The sequence below is a fragment of the Mycetomoellerius zeteki genome, unplaced genomic scaffold, assembly GCF_001594055.1.
Source record: "Mycetomoellerius zeteki isolate Tzet28-1 unplaced genomic scaffold, Tzet1.0 scaffold135, whole genome shotgun sequence".
NCBI classification, from domain to species: Eukaryota; Metazoa; Arthropoda; class Insecta; order Hymenoptera; family Formicidae; genus Mycetomoellerius; species Mycetomoellerius zeteki.
The window spans coordinates 2,885,342-2,902,373 of NW_017256287.1; the positions used below are offsets into that span (position 1 = coordinate 2,885,342).

Consider the following 17,032-nt stretch of genomic DNA (forward strand, 5'->3'; position numbering starts at 1 on the left):
TCGCTTGTGCGCGCTTTTATCTATACAGGGTGGATATATAAAGCCCAGTTCCACCAATATAAGATTATCCTTAATCGGTTCAATTTATGTTTTTTTCTTTATCTTCTTTTAATTCTAAAAGTTAAAAAAAAATAAGAATAAACAGTTAATTAAATTAAACCGAGATTAAAGTTAATCTTACTGGTGGAACCGGATCTAAGGACTCTAAAAGATTTGAAGGGATGATTCTTCACACAAATTCAAGACGAAAATTTCATATGTCTGAAACGGCTTAAAGTTTCAAAGATACAAAGTATTAAAGTTAAGAAAAAATTGTTTCTAAAAATTTCGGAAATCCCTCAAATTATTCTGATGAAAAATGTTTCATTAAACATATAAAGTTTCATCAAAAACCAGAGTAATTTTCAAAATTTTTTGAAAAAATAAATGTCTTCAATTTTAATGTATCTTTGAAAATTAGCCGTTTCAGATATATAATCGTATGAAGTTTTCGTTTTGAATTTGTGTGAGCAATCACCTCTTGAAATCGTTTAGAGTACTTACCGATCTGTATACACTCTATGTAGTTTTATTATTTACCTATCAGTTTTATTTATTTATCTATCAGAAATTCGAAATAAACATGTTTTTGTCTAAATTGTTTAAAAATAAATATTGTTAATTTTAAATCCATCAAAATTAAAAAAAAACGAAGTTAGGAAGAACGTTGAAAATAAATCTGGTGATAATCATGAATTACAATAAGGAAATAATTCGTGGATAAAATATGAATAAAATATCTAAAATAAAGATTTAACGTTTCTATATCATAATTCTTAGATATAGGTAAAGGATAAGAAAATAATCACAAAGTAGAATGTGAAGTGCTAAATGGTTCGCAACCATCTCCAGCATGTGTGTCTCCCGATAAGTTGTTAAGTCTACGTCACGTTACATACGCTTTCGTGGTATCGATGGGTATACAACGTGAGTACTTATACTCTTAGTCGCGACAGACGATCGCCTTTCTCAGAATTAGATAAGTCTCTTTATTGGTGATCAGATCACTGCAACAACAGCAGCAACAGCAGCAGGAGCGGCGACGACGGCGGCAGCAAGTTCAAGGTTGACTGGGTAAAAATAGCCGGACTCTCTCGCCGGAGAACGAGCTGCTTCTCCTGGTGTTTCTGTTGATTGTGCTTAATCGAAAACGTACTGTTTGTCACTGATCGCTAAGACATTCCAAGACTTATCCTATCGAATTTTCGAATAAAGGTATACAGTGATTTTAGCAATCAAGCAAATAAATATTTTGGGCTTTAAAAATTAAGTATGTAAAACAAAACACCTCCGTGTTTATATTTAAATATTAAAAAAAAAAATTTTTTTTAAAAGCTTCATATTTGCTACTTAAATTTTCTTAATATTTTATATATGTGCTCTTCTAATTTATTTTTGTTTAGGGATCAGTAATCATCCATAATTTTTTTAAACCATTTTTTTCTATTAATTTTTTTGTTTGCGAAGTTTATTAAGTCATTGATCGGTAAACAACAAAAATAAGATTTAATAAAAATTATTTTAAAGGTATCTTTTAATATGCAAATCTGCTTTAAAAATGCAAAGTAAATAAATCCAGTTACAATATGTTTATAAAAACATCTATTAGTTCACAATAACTAAGAGGAAAATACGATCCATGACAAAAACCGGATAATTAGCAACGTAAGACACGACTCACGCTTTGAACGAAATCGTGATGTCGATAATGGATATTGGAATTTGTCGATCGTGGCAAGAAACGAGTACATACTGCCATAGAGGTGCCATAACGGTGCCTGTTGTCGCTCATGGCTTTCGTGAAAAACGTACCTGCCTGAACACACCTCAGTGTAGAAAAAGAGTAGTACTCGAGATGACTCGGGCGACCTTAGTCGTGCACCTAAGAGAAATACCGTACTGCGCGCGGACCTTCGACGATGAAGATATAACGAGGTCGAGCGTGTCAACGACTCTATCATATGATGAGAATCCTTTCCGTGTACCTCGCAAGCCTAAATCTCGCGAACTAGGTAAAGAGCACGCAAGACACGTTTAATCTAAAAAAGTCTGACGTGCTGGACCTCGTTTTCGTAGTCGTAATATCCTGACAAAAATTATACGTTATATTCTGCCGAGTAGAATAAATTGCTTAATAATATCAGTTAGACATAATAATGGGGCATGTCTCTGTCTACAACTAAATATCAAAAACTTGTAACTACCGTTAAACTTAAATCTGTGAAAAAAAACAAAGTTGTCAAAGGAATTCTAAGGAAGAATACCGTTAAGTAACATATGTATATCTAATAATAAATAATTAAACCTGGTAATTAATGATTAATTTACTAAAAATGCAAACAGGATCTGTAAAGCAAGTTTAATATGAATAGATTCTGAGAATTTCGCTCTAATACCCAATAGAGAATATTATATACTATTATATAATTATAATAATTATATTTCTACATAATTATAATAATTAATAAGGTACATAATGTAATAACGCTAGTCTCAACTTTTTATTGAATATTCAAAGTGGTAACACTATTAGTAGCGACATTTCTCATAATATGTAATAAACGATTAGCCTAAAACCTCTGCTTTCGTAGCATCATCCTCACAGTTTTGTCATCATCCTCATCGTCATCATCGTCATCATCATATCGCACTATCAGCAAACTTCTCAGACGAAATACAAATGAATCGCGTGTTCTTTTGCTTCGTCACATAATAATACATGTACATAGATTTATTAGAGATATTGCGAAAATCTAGCATAAAATCAGTGACGGGTGGGTGTATCTATATATGTATAATTATATATAAATGTGTTTAATTATATATAATTATATATATATACCTATGTACAATATGAATATAGGTACACTTACGGTGTGAGAGTTATCTCGGAAGCGGAGGGCGTTGAGAGAACGTATAATCGCGGGATATCGCTTGTCCACGTCCGAGATAAATCGGTACTAAAAATGACGACGTCTATCTCACGTCAAACGTCTACCTATATTTCTCAGACGTTTCGCAACCTCTCTCTTTCTCTCTCTCTTTCTATTAAGCACGGGCTAACGTGAACTCGATCGCGCGTCAGCCGATCGGAGTAGCTGGCGACTACTCGCAAGATCGACGTATGCAATTTCAAAGTTGAAAGACCGGAGTGAGTGAAGTGAAGATATGTTATATCAAAACAATGAAAATGGATTATGATGCTCGGGGACGGATAGTTTTATTGAGGTGACTTGTTCGTGGATAGTGTCTATTGCACTACTATAACTATTGCAGAAGAAAATTATTGCGATAATATTGTAAATATACTGTGTGACATGCCCGGAGTACAATTGCAAACTATACCCTGATTATTATCTTCTATTAAGCTAAGGTGTATTGTGAATTATCGCTAAACACTTTCCTCAAAAACCGACAATCGATCGGAACGCAAACTGCATTTTCAAAATAATAATTCGAATTTCAATATCTTATATTCTCTCATTATTTTCGACAATAATAATTATAATGCTAATATTATTTTTTTTTTTTAAATTAAATTTTTTTAATAGTAGCTAATATTCAGTCTCTGAATGTACGTAACAGACCGAACTTTTCACGAAAGCAAAGTTTTTGTTTAATAAACTTGATAAGACTTAAAGCACTTTGAAATAGTGACTGACTTAACTGTGATTTTTTTACATTTGACTTTAATCACAAAAAATATCTCTAAAAAAAAAATAGCTGTCGGCTTAAAAAAACAAGTGTTTCCCGATCATTCCTATTATGTATTTGCGACTGCAAGGTGCATTCGCGCAATCGATTTCGCTCGCCCATCCGTCGCACTCTTTTCTCAACACAAACGTCTCTTATCTCAAACGTCGGATTAATTATCGGTCACTTATGGTGACCGAACACGCGCATTAAAAAGGCTACGAAAGGCTATACTTAAAAATTAGTGAAACACAATGACAGTGTACATCGTCGGTGCTTCGAGCGGGCTTTGCCAAACTCCACGCACTTTCTCTCGCTGTGGAGGTTCGAATAAAAAATTGAGCTAAAAACGGCAACGAGGGGGGAAGGTGACAGGGGAAAAAGAAAAAGATGTCAAAGCAAACGGACACGCCGAAGGACGAGAAATATGAACAACTTCACAGGCGCGAAACTCGCGTCTTTCCCTCTATTTTCTCTTTCTCCGTCCTTTCAACATGCCGATCCTGGATCTGGTGAAGCATCGTTGATGAATGCTATTTCACCATCTTTTTATGACGACATTAAGAAGTACGTATATACTTAAATAAGACCTCAACGCGTTTCGTAGAAAGCAAGAAAGGCGAGATCTCGGGAATTCGTGCGATTTTCTTCAAGAATACACTTAAATCCATAAATAAAATCCTTGTACATAAACATTTTTATCAATAGAAAGAAAATTTCCCACGACAGAGATATTTTAAATATGCTTCTTACGTGCCCTTAAAATACCGCTGAACAGACACCCTTAATCGACAGGACTTTCTTCTGCTCAGAGCAGCGTGGTTTGTCAAGCGGAACATCACGGTGTGACGAAAGGATTCTGCCCGGGCGGTATAGTGGGTGGGCACTTCTTCTACTTACCGATTCGATTTAATTCGCAGGAATTCCGACGAGACTTCGGACAGCATCGAGATTTATCGTAGATACGGTCTTTAGTATGTCGAACGTTTTTTTTCCCTTTCCACTGACTGTCCTTCTCCGTTAATCTAATTGCCATTTTCTCCTTCTCCTTCTCTCTTTATCCCCCCTTTTTTTCTCTCATACATTCTCACACACGCATACTCTTTAATACACTAAGGAGCATTAAGTAACTATCTTATCTCTGTTGAAAAATAGGACATCGTGTTCGCTACTCGATCATCGGTCCCGCAGTTCCTTGCTGGTCGCGCGTTTGCCTCGACTATATACTGTGCGCTTCCGAAAGATAAACTTTCTCCCGAAAGGTAAATTCGTATACGTATCTGATAAAACCGAGTAATATTAAAAACATCGGCGAAGAAAACATCGACATCTACGCGCAAATCGCGTTCGCGCTTTCGAGAATTCGTAAGAATGAAGCGATCTGAATATCTCTATTCGACTCCATGCCATGCGAATTATTTTGCGAATCTTACTTCGCACTCACAATAATCATCTTAATTGCACTTCGCAATGACGTAGCCGAGCATAATCATCGCTAAATCGACGACAATCAAAAAATCTCGTCAATACATATAATTCCGACACGGAATGTTTATAATAGCGATCGTGCTAACACCTGCAGGATACATTTCTCCGCTTATCGGTAAAAGCTAGTCTTTGATATTATAAAGAACACCATACGGTTATGCAATCGTGCATCTCGTGGAATAAAATCCGCTTTCTCTTCTTAAATTAGTTCCTAGTCTTAAGCCAGTGAACCATATAGATGTCAATGTATATGCTATACAAGCGAGTATTCGCAAGCAATGAAAAAGACACATCTCGGACATGATGTACGTTTACTTCAAACGATCGTAAAGAGGATTTTAAAAATCAAGAATTATAATGTACAAAATATATTGTCCACGACGAACATTAACAATTTCGTTTAAAATTATAATATCAATAATTAATTCTGTGTGAAAATATTGATATGTATAATAAAAATTGAATATAATTTGTACACGTGCATTTATATGCAAGACATTGATTTTTAAAAAGTAAACGATTTTGACCATTTTTCTAACATTTCCCGAGAGTAATTGTCACTCAACGACGATCAACAATCACGTTACACATCGATTGTCATTTCAATCTTGTCAATATCTCAGATGACGCATTCGTTGGAAACGAATCGTTAATAATTCACTTTATGGCAGCTTAAAGGTAATGATGTTAATGACTTTAGCGTTAAAAAAACGAAGAAAGAATCCGTTCCTGTAGAAAATGTCACGGTAGACTTACGCGAAACGATAAAAAGACACATTTCGCGATTGATAGCGAAACGATGACGCGAACGCATCGTCGTCACATCTCAAATTACACACCGTACATACGATATAAAAGTTTTAATAACGTCTCCCATGAGAACAAAGTAAATATTGGCAAACAAAATTATACAAAATGGTTATACAGCCGCAATAAGCGGTTATCGATAAAAACAATCTACAAACAGTGACAGCACTTCAAGATAGTAAAGCTCTATTTTTACCGTTTTCTTCGCTTTTTCTTCGAAACAATCATGTCCCTGTCGGTTGTCTCTCGTTTTACTTCGGTGTATGCCATGGCTGTGAACGTTCTGGATTCAACGTGTCTTTCGGACCGCCCCGTTATACGGTCCCCGTGTGAAAAGACTCTCTTCGGGATTTTTATTTCTGCACGTTCGAGATACACGGAACAGTTAGGGGTATAAGGTAGGTAGTGTCACGCTCATTCTCGAGGAGCCTTCGAATAGCTCGCGTTTCCGACAAGCGAAACGGCAAGTGACAGGCTCCGAGCCTGTTTCTTTCTCCATCATTCGTACCGTACTTCATTCGCAATTTTACGCGACCGCGCGCGCTTAGCTTTTTCTTCCGTAAAACTTGCTTCTGTTCATCGCACTTCGCGGTTTCTCCGTAATTGGATTTTTTAAAAATTTAGAAAAAAAAAAGAGTACCGTCGAGAGACAATCTGAATATCCAACCTGCGATAGACTTACGCGATAACAACGTCGTGTGCGCACAGTCGATGGTCGATCAGCCACGAAAGACATCTGTAATGAAGATCCGTCGTCAATGACGAGCGTTTTTTTTTTCTTTTTCTACTTCTTCTCTCGTTGCGCTTGGTCTTGTTTGACGTTTGGTCGGGCTCGCGCGGCAGGAACACAGGAGATTTCTCGTCAAGTGAGAATCGGAGTTTCGTCGCAATCACGTCATGTCATCTCAGCCGAGTCCAGCCCATTGCATGAAATCGGGAACTTCCCTCACAGGCACGTCCCTGGCCAGAGCCTTCACCCTGAGGTTCCGGTCCTCCGTGAGCAGAACTACCTCCCGTCTCAAACGTCTCGGCTGTCCCTCCTCTGTTAAGGCAAAAGCCGGGATTCCTCAATTCTTTTATTGAGCTTACGCAGAATCTCCTGCTACTAACTCGTTTATTCTTGTCTCGAAAGTCTTTGATAAAAAAACTAGCGAAATATTGCCTTTAGATAATCCTCGGCAACGTTATAAGAGAAAAAAACTTTCCTCTGGATATATTCTTTAATAAATCTAGAAAAGACTATTCTTTCCTGACTAATTTAGAATCCAGTATAGACGAAATATAGACGAAAAAAGTATTTTCTTCTATAAAAAATTTGAAATAGCATCGAATATATGACACATTTAATCATGAAACATGGGTGTATTAAGGATCTTTCTTCAGAGGAGATTTTTATCAATTCTATCATCACATAAACAATAATTTTTGCGTTAATAAATTGCTTTTTTAAAAATATTTTAAAGCTTAGAATGTTTCCTTCTCGTTCCCGATTATTTTGAATGGAAACACAGAGTGTTTACTACAATTTTGTAAAAAATTTTCTTAGAATTCTCGGATTTTCCAGATATTTTCATTCAAAATTTCAAGTAAGAGTTGGAAAAATTTTTTAGCAATTTTAAAATAAGTTTTTTGAATCGGTTTGCAAGTAACGCAAACAAACTATACATTATAAATTAGTGGAAGAGATTCCACACGATTACATCTATTATTTTCTACAATTAAAGTCACAAAACCTATAGGATAGTACAAGGAAGAGGCTCACTTAGTGAGCTACTCTCTTTTGCTGAGTATTATCTTCTACTGTCACTTTAATTTTTTTAATAAAATCTCGTGACACACGAAACAATAAATATACGCGGATGTATATGCTACTTATTGTTGACCGATTGTCATTGACATTTTATATTATTATTAAAAAGTTATCAAAGTTTTCAGAAAGAACAACTGAAATCTAAAAGTAAAATTTCAAAAATACTAATAAAATTCCATGAAAATTTCTGATATATAATATATTTTCAAGGTTAAAAAACATCCTCAAAAAATTTCAAATTGTCTAAGTAGTAAACACCCTGGAAAAATATTAGACTTTTTTTTTTTCAATCTAACTTTTTTAATAATAAATTTCGGAGGGAAGTTGAACATCCCCTCTAAATACGCCCATTAATATAAACAAGAACGATAGTTGAAACTATGAAATAGAAAGAAATATTTCAACGCGTTCTGATGTGAATTTCGTACCTGCGTTTACTTGATCCTTGTTGCTTCTGCAGAGACTGAGGCACGTAGTCAATATCCTGTCGTCGTTCCGTGTCAATCCATCCTAGAACAAGACGGTCAAAATTCTAAATATGCCGATAACTCAGTAAATAATCACATTCTATTTAAATATAGTAGCAAATAACTTAACGGAGAACCGACCTTTTAAAATTTATGACAGAAATTGACATTGAAAAACAAAGTCTGTTATTCAATCACGAAAATTATACTAGTACGAAATAATCAGGCAACAAATAGCAAATGGTACAGAAAATACTTCGCACGTACACTACGTGGGTGTTCTCGGCTCGTTATCATAACATTCGCGCTTCAATGAACACCGCGCCTACCTTTCTTCACTACCATTGGTCTTGGGAACGACTGGTTTGTACTATGGCTACTTTCTGCGTGTAACTGTTAGAATCCTATCGTTGAATGTCACAATCGATTCGTTTTATCGTGTCGCTTGTCGTTGCACGCCGCAGGCATTTAGATATAAAATCGCGATGAAAATAACGATTCCTTAATAATTTACGTTTTCAAATCGGTTATCGGAACGGATTTTATAATCGCCATATAATATCCGGAATCGCATTACCTTCTTATAAATTGTAAAACATATACCGTTGTGACAGTTGAAATTAATGACGACGAAGTATTAAATTCAAGAATAATAGAACATAAATAATTATTCTTCTTAAAGGAAAAAAGTAAGACGAAGAAGAAAGAAATTGTACACATCGATTTCATTTCCGAATCGCGATAACTTCAGAGAACGTTTTAAGATTTTTAGATAAAAGAAGACGAAAAGAATAAAAAATTCTTCATCAGAAGTCCTACATCTCGCGGTGATGATCGATGCAACTTTGGCTTCTAAATACCTCAGCATGCCGAATACAGTTATTTAAGAGGCGAATGTAAGCGTATCGAATGATTGAGGTTTGTCCAGTTTCTTACTTACCTTGTCGACGTCTTCCTCCACCGTAAAAGTGCTGGATGTGAGAACGGTGCCCCTCGTGGTTAAGCACCGGATCGCCGGATTTCGACTTCTCGCGAAGGCCAATGCCGCCTTGGCGCTCTCGGCAACTCGCGCCACATGCTCAGGATTCAAAGTCGCTCTCGACGCTGGAGGACAATCTCTCGCATCGGCGCCTCGAGCTAGACCTTCGAGTTCATTTAGTACTGTAACAAAAAACATTTCCACTCGTTAAGCACGCGTGAAAGGGACGTGTCGAAATTTACGTCGCGTGCACGAGAATACACAAAGGAATCAAGATTAATCTCTTCGAATTGATTATAAAAATGTAAAAAAAGTGTGTATCTTAATTTAATCCTTACAGAAGAGCAGAAAAGGAATTATGCATCAAAAAAATTAATTAACAGTTTATATTAAAAATAGCAAAATTTTAGGAAATTTAAGGTATAGAAATAATAAGCATAGACGAGAGTCTCTCAATTTCACTCGTATGATTTATCGATGGCCGATGATATCCAAAATGATTCATTCAGAGATTTTTTCCATATACTTTTTCATTTTTTAGTGCCAAACGCAGAAACTTTCTTTTATATTTTAAAATTTTTCACATAAAAAATGCAAAGAGCTTAAATTAAAATTTTTTTTAAATACAAAATCCAAAGATTTAAAAGAAAAGTCTTGCGACTATCACTATTACGTTGCCCACACTCAAAAAAGTGATCTTGCAGCGAAAATTATCTAACAATAAGTACGAAAAATAGCTGGAATAGATAAACTTCTAACAAGTACTGCGATATTAGATATGTATTGCATCTAATCATATAGATGATAGAGATAGAATTTAGATTTTTGCTATAAATTCTATGCGTATAATACATAATTTTCTATCATACAAAAAAACAGCTATAATTCTAGCTGGAGCAGCAAAATATTTTTTTGTATATGCGACATGTTCATTCGACGAGATCGATCTCGTTTTCATAGCCGAGATTGAGGAATTCGGGATGGTGACGTGCTGTTAAAGCAAAAGACCATCACAGCGTTCAAAAGCCACTCTCCCCAATGATCGGCGACCGCCGTACTGATATCGCCCACGTACAAAACGTAGCCAGGAGGCAGCCCGCGGTACGCCGCTGCCATCGAGCTCCATCGCGAGCGTTTCAAGCCACATACATGCATTCATGTATGAGTCGTGAGAACCTAACTGTGAACGCTCACCGTTGCTCGCCATCCAAGAGCCAGACGGGCCCGTGGTTGGCCGACTGGCCGACGAGGTCAAAGGGCAGCACGTCGGCCGATTTTGCATGAAGGCGCACTTTCGTTTTTCGACCCCACGACCCGCACGAACGACAAAAAGGAAAAGGAGAAACGCACAAAGTGAACAAGTAACAAGATTGAAAAAACAATTTTTTGCTAAAAGGTAATGGCTCGATCTGATTATAAACTTTGTTACAATTTGTAATACATTCGTAAACCAAAAAGATTTCTTCTTAATTGGCAATTCTTATATTTGACTAATTTATTATCATTAGAAATTAATTTGATTAACTGATCATTTGTGACAGATTTTACAGTGAATTTACAACAGAATCTTTAAAATAAAGTAGAAAAAAAACTTTTTTTAAATTTTTCTATCAAAAGATGATAATTCAAAATGCAATTTCATTTCATTTCGCAGCTTATTTGTCATTTTTAATTGTTTATTTTCCCCGTACAGACAGACGCATTTTTTTCCACAGAAAGAGGGGAAGTAGATTATCATGAAAACTGTGAGAGAGCTTTATCAACTTTATTCGCCACAGATTGCCGCGCGAGAGCGCACAGAGAAGCAATCTACGGAAAATGCAAATAGGAGGTTCACCAAACTTTCCCCGACTCGATAAATTAACCGGCTGCCAGCCTTATCCTCCTTCCAGACCCGACCCCCGACGAACTGGTAAGGGCGGTCCGGTAGTGGATGAAGTTTGCGAGACAGGGTGGACGGAAATAGAAAGAATAACTGCGGAGCGAGAGAATAGGGGAAACTGCATTATTTATCATCTAGGCTTGCAGACGTCATTTATCACCGTGCGATAAATATTCTGCTGCTAAAATATCGACTTGTATAATAATCAATCTTTAAATTATACGCGATTAGATATCCAACTAAAATAAATTAAAATGCTCCATATCAGCGGATACAATTTTCAAATCCAATCTTGTTTTCTAAACTTTGCAATCCATTTTCATAACATTATTGAAATACTTCATTTCAGTAATTTATTTCTTAGGTATTCACATATTAATTTTTAATAGACATATTAATTTTATTTTTGCTATTTACTGCCTGCATCCCTGAAGATGGCTCGAATATAAGACGAATATTATACCGTCTTTTTTTGCGCACTTCTTCCGTAGCTTTCTTTTTGAGTACTATCGTGTTTTAAAAATTCGTCCTTCTATTAGTGTTTTGCTCCACTTCCTCATAATTGTTTGCTTTCAAACGAGTATTTTCGTATATGAAGTAACGTAGTAAAAAAACCTAACAAATATGATGAGCCATGACTAATCGATGATCGTGATAATGCTTGTCAAAATCTTCGAAGCAAAACGTTTGTCCTTGCTGTATCGCAATGGCCATCACCAACAATTGTTTTGGCATTCGAAGCTCTTCCACTGGAGGATCGGCGGTAAATACATGATAAAATAAAATGGACAATGACGTAAGCTTCCGCAAAATACCATGTCCGGATTGGCACCGTGAATCGATTTTGCTGAATCAACGATTAGATCAGCGTTAATTGGTAATAGAGATGATGATTGATGAGCCTTTCGATTTTCAGCGGCCTTGAACCTTGACACCAGTCTTGTCTTCAATTGAACGCTAAAGCAAGTGTGTCGCATACAACTTTCACGATCGCCTCAAGAAACTGTCATTTTGATATTTTAAAAAATCTTTGTTCACGTTATTACTCCTACATGTTTTATTTAATTCGGTAAATTAAATTATTACAACTTTGTTAGAGAATATTTATCTACGTGTGAAAATCGAATACGCGTTCTAAGATAAATGTTCACAAAATGAATACATCACAACTGAGATTAGAAGCTCGAGTGGTTAAGATGTACGCGCTTGAGGCAATAAATGCTCCGAATGTCCGTCTTGTCGTCGTAGCCGTAACTCTAGACGCATTACTATTATAAAGCACCGTGAAAATGTCAGCCTTACCGTGGAAGATTGTAAATTTATCGCTGATTGCGTTTCGCTGAGTAGCGTGTGTCTATAAACTGCGACTATTAAAAAACAACCAGTCGTTCCGTCGTGCCATGCGTCATCGTTGTTGTCATCATCGACTGTTTGACAGAAACGAGCATCCTCGTATGCATTATCGTATTGTAAAAAACACATCGATTAGCGTGTGACATGTGATTTGACGATTCTATTACTGTAATAGCCTTTTACTTAATAGCTCCAATTAAATCTAATTCTTGTAAAAGAAAGAGATATTTATAAAAGAAATTATTTTTAAAGTCTAATTATATATAATTATAATTTAAGAAATATAATAGCTAATGCTGAGCTTAACGGGATATTTTGTCTAATTAATTTAGAATTACACAATTATATATTTCTCTTGTAGCTGTTTATCTTTATGATATATAGTAGTATATATTTACCGCTATTTCCTTTTCCTGCCGCATCAAATGTTTCATTAAATAATAATTAATATGTGAGTAATAATTAACAGATTCTAATGACGCGATTTAATATATCAGTCGAGTATCATAAAATTTAATTTAATTACGAACTACTTATATGCATATCGAAGTTCCGCGTCATAAGCATTCTTTATGAATACAGACTCCGTCTTCTTCCCCAACAAAAATTTGATTGAAAGCTATCATCAATTATAATGGTTTCTCTTTCAACATAAAATACTCCGATAATTAACTGTTGCACATTTCAATTCCGTTAATTCTAAAATGAGACAAATCTGTCCTGGAAATGTAAGTTTAGTTCCTAAAGTCTAGTTTGTTAAAAAGTTTATATAAAGTTTATACTTATTGTATACATAGTATACAATAGTGGTGTATACAACGCATTGTATACACCACATCGCATATTAAAATTCTATTTATTCTGTTAATTCTAAAATGAGACTGTTAATTCTATCCTGAAAATGTAAATTTAGTTTCTAAAGTCTAGCTTGTCAAAAAATTAGAATTTATATAAATTATATTTATTATATACATAGCGCAGCACATTGTATACATAGGCCGGAATCCATAGTCCGTTCTTAATCTCAAGCAATGTCTTGAGATGCTAATACGGCTCTCTGATTGGTTCATGTACTAACTTAAGTCGAATCCACCATCTCGAATCTTGAGCAACGTCTATGGATTCTGCGCATAGCATTAAAATTTCGTTAATTCTAAAATAAAATAATTCTAAAAATGTAAATTTAGTTTCTAAAAAGTAGCTAGTTTGTAAAAAAATCAAAATTTATATAAATTTTAACTCTATATAGTGTATATATATATATATATATATATATAGTATAGCGAGACTACTGTTATATCTCCATAGCGGAACGCAATGAAGATATAACACGGCTTTAGATCGGTATGTTGTGGAGTGCTACGGATTTAACTGCTTCGAGCGCGACGATGACTCGAGACCATGATTTCGTTCGGGTTGTATCTCGATGTGAGACCGTTAAAGGAAATACGCTCCGACAATGCGCGCGACTGATCGATGGCGTTCGAAAGGAATTGCTCAACGCTAATTAGAGCGAAGGAATCAACAGCGGTTCGCATTCCTCGGTGTCATCATCCTCCAGGAGCTGACGCAAGCGCCGTTAATAGCCGTATCGGTCGGAGTTCGATCCGGCAAACGGCTCCCGCGATCGGACAAAGCATTTCGCGCCAGGGATATATGGGACAATCCATTCTCACGAGGACAAGGGGGCAGGAAAGTTCTGCGACAAGTGACGCGTAATGACGATGACCTAATGAACTATTCTCCGCTAGGGATCGACGAATCGACTATCATCGACGGTCTGCAGTTTCGCTTAACGTCGGAGACAAGGCGAATCGAGTATGTTTGCGTACCGGCGATTGCTTTGACCTCAGGCGCGACCTCCGACTGGTCGCGTCATTTCTCTTCGATGACATTATCTAGACACAACCCTTGAGAAGGTGTGTTCGGTCATTGTACAGTTTTTAGATACTTCATAGATACGTTCGATGCGCCAATAGCTGATTACAGTATAATAACCGATTTAATTGTGCATAGTAATTGTGATAAAAAAATATAGATAATACGAGTAATGTATTCAAGTAATGAGAGTACAATTAATGTACTCTAAAACTTCTGGCCTGAATCTCATTCTAAAGAATGAAATCTCGCTCTTAAAGATTAAAAACTAAGCTACTCTTTTTCGAGTCTGGCTCAATTTTCACTTTTTAAAATGAGATTCCACTCCAAAGAATTTAGAGAATATATGTAGAAATGAAAATTAGATTAAAATTTTTTGAAAGCTTTTATATTCGATGAATAATCGTTTCGAACTTTTTCCTGATTATCATGTCTTCAATCTTTGAGAAATAGATCATTTTTTTACGAGATGAACGTAACAGTGTAAGTGCAGTGACAAGATGAGCAATAGAGACAATATTTGACAAATCGAAATTCTCTTCTATTTTTGTTTATCCGATAAAGATGAATGATGTAGTACAATTTTTCTCTTTGTTTATAGTTATTCCACGCGTTTTTGAAGGTAGAAAAAAGTTTTAATCCAAATCATATTACTGCAGAGTGTAGCACATCCATCTTCTTTCGAGATAATCGACGATCTTTAGTCAAAAAATGATGGACGAGATCAGAGACCAAGCGGCGCGCGTGTCTCACGCCGGTCTTTTTCCTACGCTAATAATATATTAAACTTTTGTTTTCACTTACCAACGAGTGGCACCATGAGAGTGTAAATTGGTTGCGCGCCGGAAGTGGCTCTCGCGATGATCTGCAATTGCTGCAGGTAATCGATGAAGCAATTAGTGTCTGGCACCAGCTGTCTCGGTCTCACCTCGATTTCTACCGACACCGAGGACTTTTGTAAAATAGCCTAAACATATCAAATATGACACACATATATTTCAACAATATCAAATATAAATAAATTCCAAAATTTTAACAGAAATAATATTCAGATGATAAACCAAATAATATCGTCTCCCTCCTTTTTTTAAAATATTTGAATATATGAAAAAGATTCTCTCAAAAAGAAAAAATATCATTTTAATGACGAAACTAATTAAAATAAAATATAATATTAATAATATAATAAAAATATATTTTTAAAATACTAATTAGAAATATTATGATTGTAATTAAAGAGGACGACATTAGTATGACGATATTTGAATTTCTCTTTCAATCGTAAATTTCACCTCAATTTTCCGTTATTGTATACAATGAAAACCAAATCTTTTTAAAATCAATAGTCAAGCGAATTTCATAGTTGAGTAATCGTCTCAATCTGCATCCATCTTCGTGATTCTTCTCCTCGTCGGAGAGAAACGTACCGCATCTCCATGCGCATTACATGCACCATCCACCGAGAGAGAAACAAAAAGCGAGAAAAAGAGAGAAAGAGAGACAGGCGCGTGTGCGTGCAGCGTAAGATGCAACGGAAGACGCATTATCTTCCAATTGAATCCCACGTATGCGGATGGTGCTTGGCGAGAGAGGCAGTGGCGCGCACTGAACAATATCGGCTCAGCAGTATAACGTGAATGCCAAGTAGCCATTGTCGTAACAGAAGCTACGGACTGTAATGAGGCCTCTATTTAATATTGTTTTGACGATGATCGATACGTATCATTGACCGCGAGTTCATTTATCAAAAAAAAAAAAAAACGTAAAAACTGCCTTCGATAATGAAGAGCTAGTTTCAAGATATTTGAGCAACTTTGTTAAAATTCAGCAAAGTATTCAGTATACGTGTTATCTCGGTTCATTAACATATTCTCAGTGATGATTTAAGGTGTTTACCGCTGTCTACGATTTTCAAGTGGAATAATATATGTAAAAGTAGCTGTTGAATACATGATTAGTTGATTAGTCATGAATCTTCTCTCACTTTCTATTTTTCGACATATTTTTCATGTAATCATTATTTAAAAGCAATTTACTGACTAAATAAGCATTGAAAACGTAATAATACACAATCTGAAATACAAAAAGAAAAAAATCTGAAGATACTAGCCATCGAATTATTTATCCATTAATCAAATCCTTAAAATGTGTCCTCCCAAAAAATTTTTTTTCCAGCAGATCTAAATTTTATAAATATAATTCATAAAAACAAAATTTCTTTCAACAAATTTTTAAATAAATTAAAGTAAATAACGTAAACGTGCTTTTCCTCTTTTCCTCTTTTCTTGCTCGATACCAAACATTTCTTTAAATCCTTGAAAGACTGAGAGGCCTCTTAAAACGATCCTGCAATAGTCAGCGCGAATACAACGGTATTTCAAGAATAATTCAATATCGAGAAACTCTATTCAATATCGAGGATTTGGTTTCGCACTAATGTTCGTGCGATGGCACGTCGCACGAGTCGGCGAAAAGCATGCGGGGAATCCGAAGACGAACCTAATTGCTTGCGGGGGTACGTGGACGGAATGCAAAACTAGGAGAGATCGTGCACACGCGACGTCGCCAAGCAAAGCCACGTCGAGCCACACTACGCCGGTGTGCAAATGTCATACACGTGTCCACGAGATTTCGAT

The 17,032-nt window shown here is 35.7% G+C and overlaps 1 protein-coding gene across 1 annotated transcript in view; it reads right to left on the reverse strand.

Moving 5' to 3' along the window:
• Positions 1-5,767: 5,767 nt before the first annotated feature.
• LOC108731734 (Smg6 nonsense mediated mRNA decay factor) overlaps positions 5,768-17,032 on the reverse strand; it is a 98,816-nt gene continuing 87,551 nt past the window's right edge. The window contains exons 24-27 of the mRNA XM_018462219.1: positions 15,201-15,363; positions 9,245-9,465; positions 8,266-8,347; positions 5,768-7,069 (exon numbers count right to left, since the gene is read on the reverse strand). Coding sequence (XP_018317721.1) covers positions 6,933-7,069; positions 8,266-8,347; positions 9,245-9,465; positions 15,201-15,363 — 603 coding nt within the window. The 3' untranslated portion in view covers positions 5,768-6,932. The remainder of the gene's footprint in view (positions 7,070-8,265; positions 8,348-9,244; positions 9,466-15,200; positions 15,364-17,032) is intronic.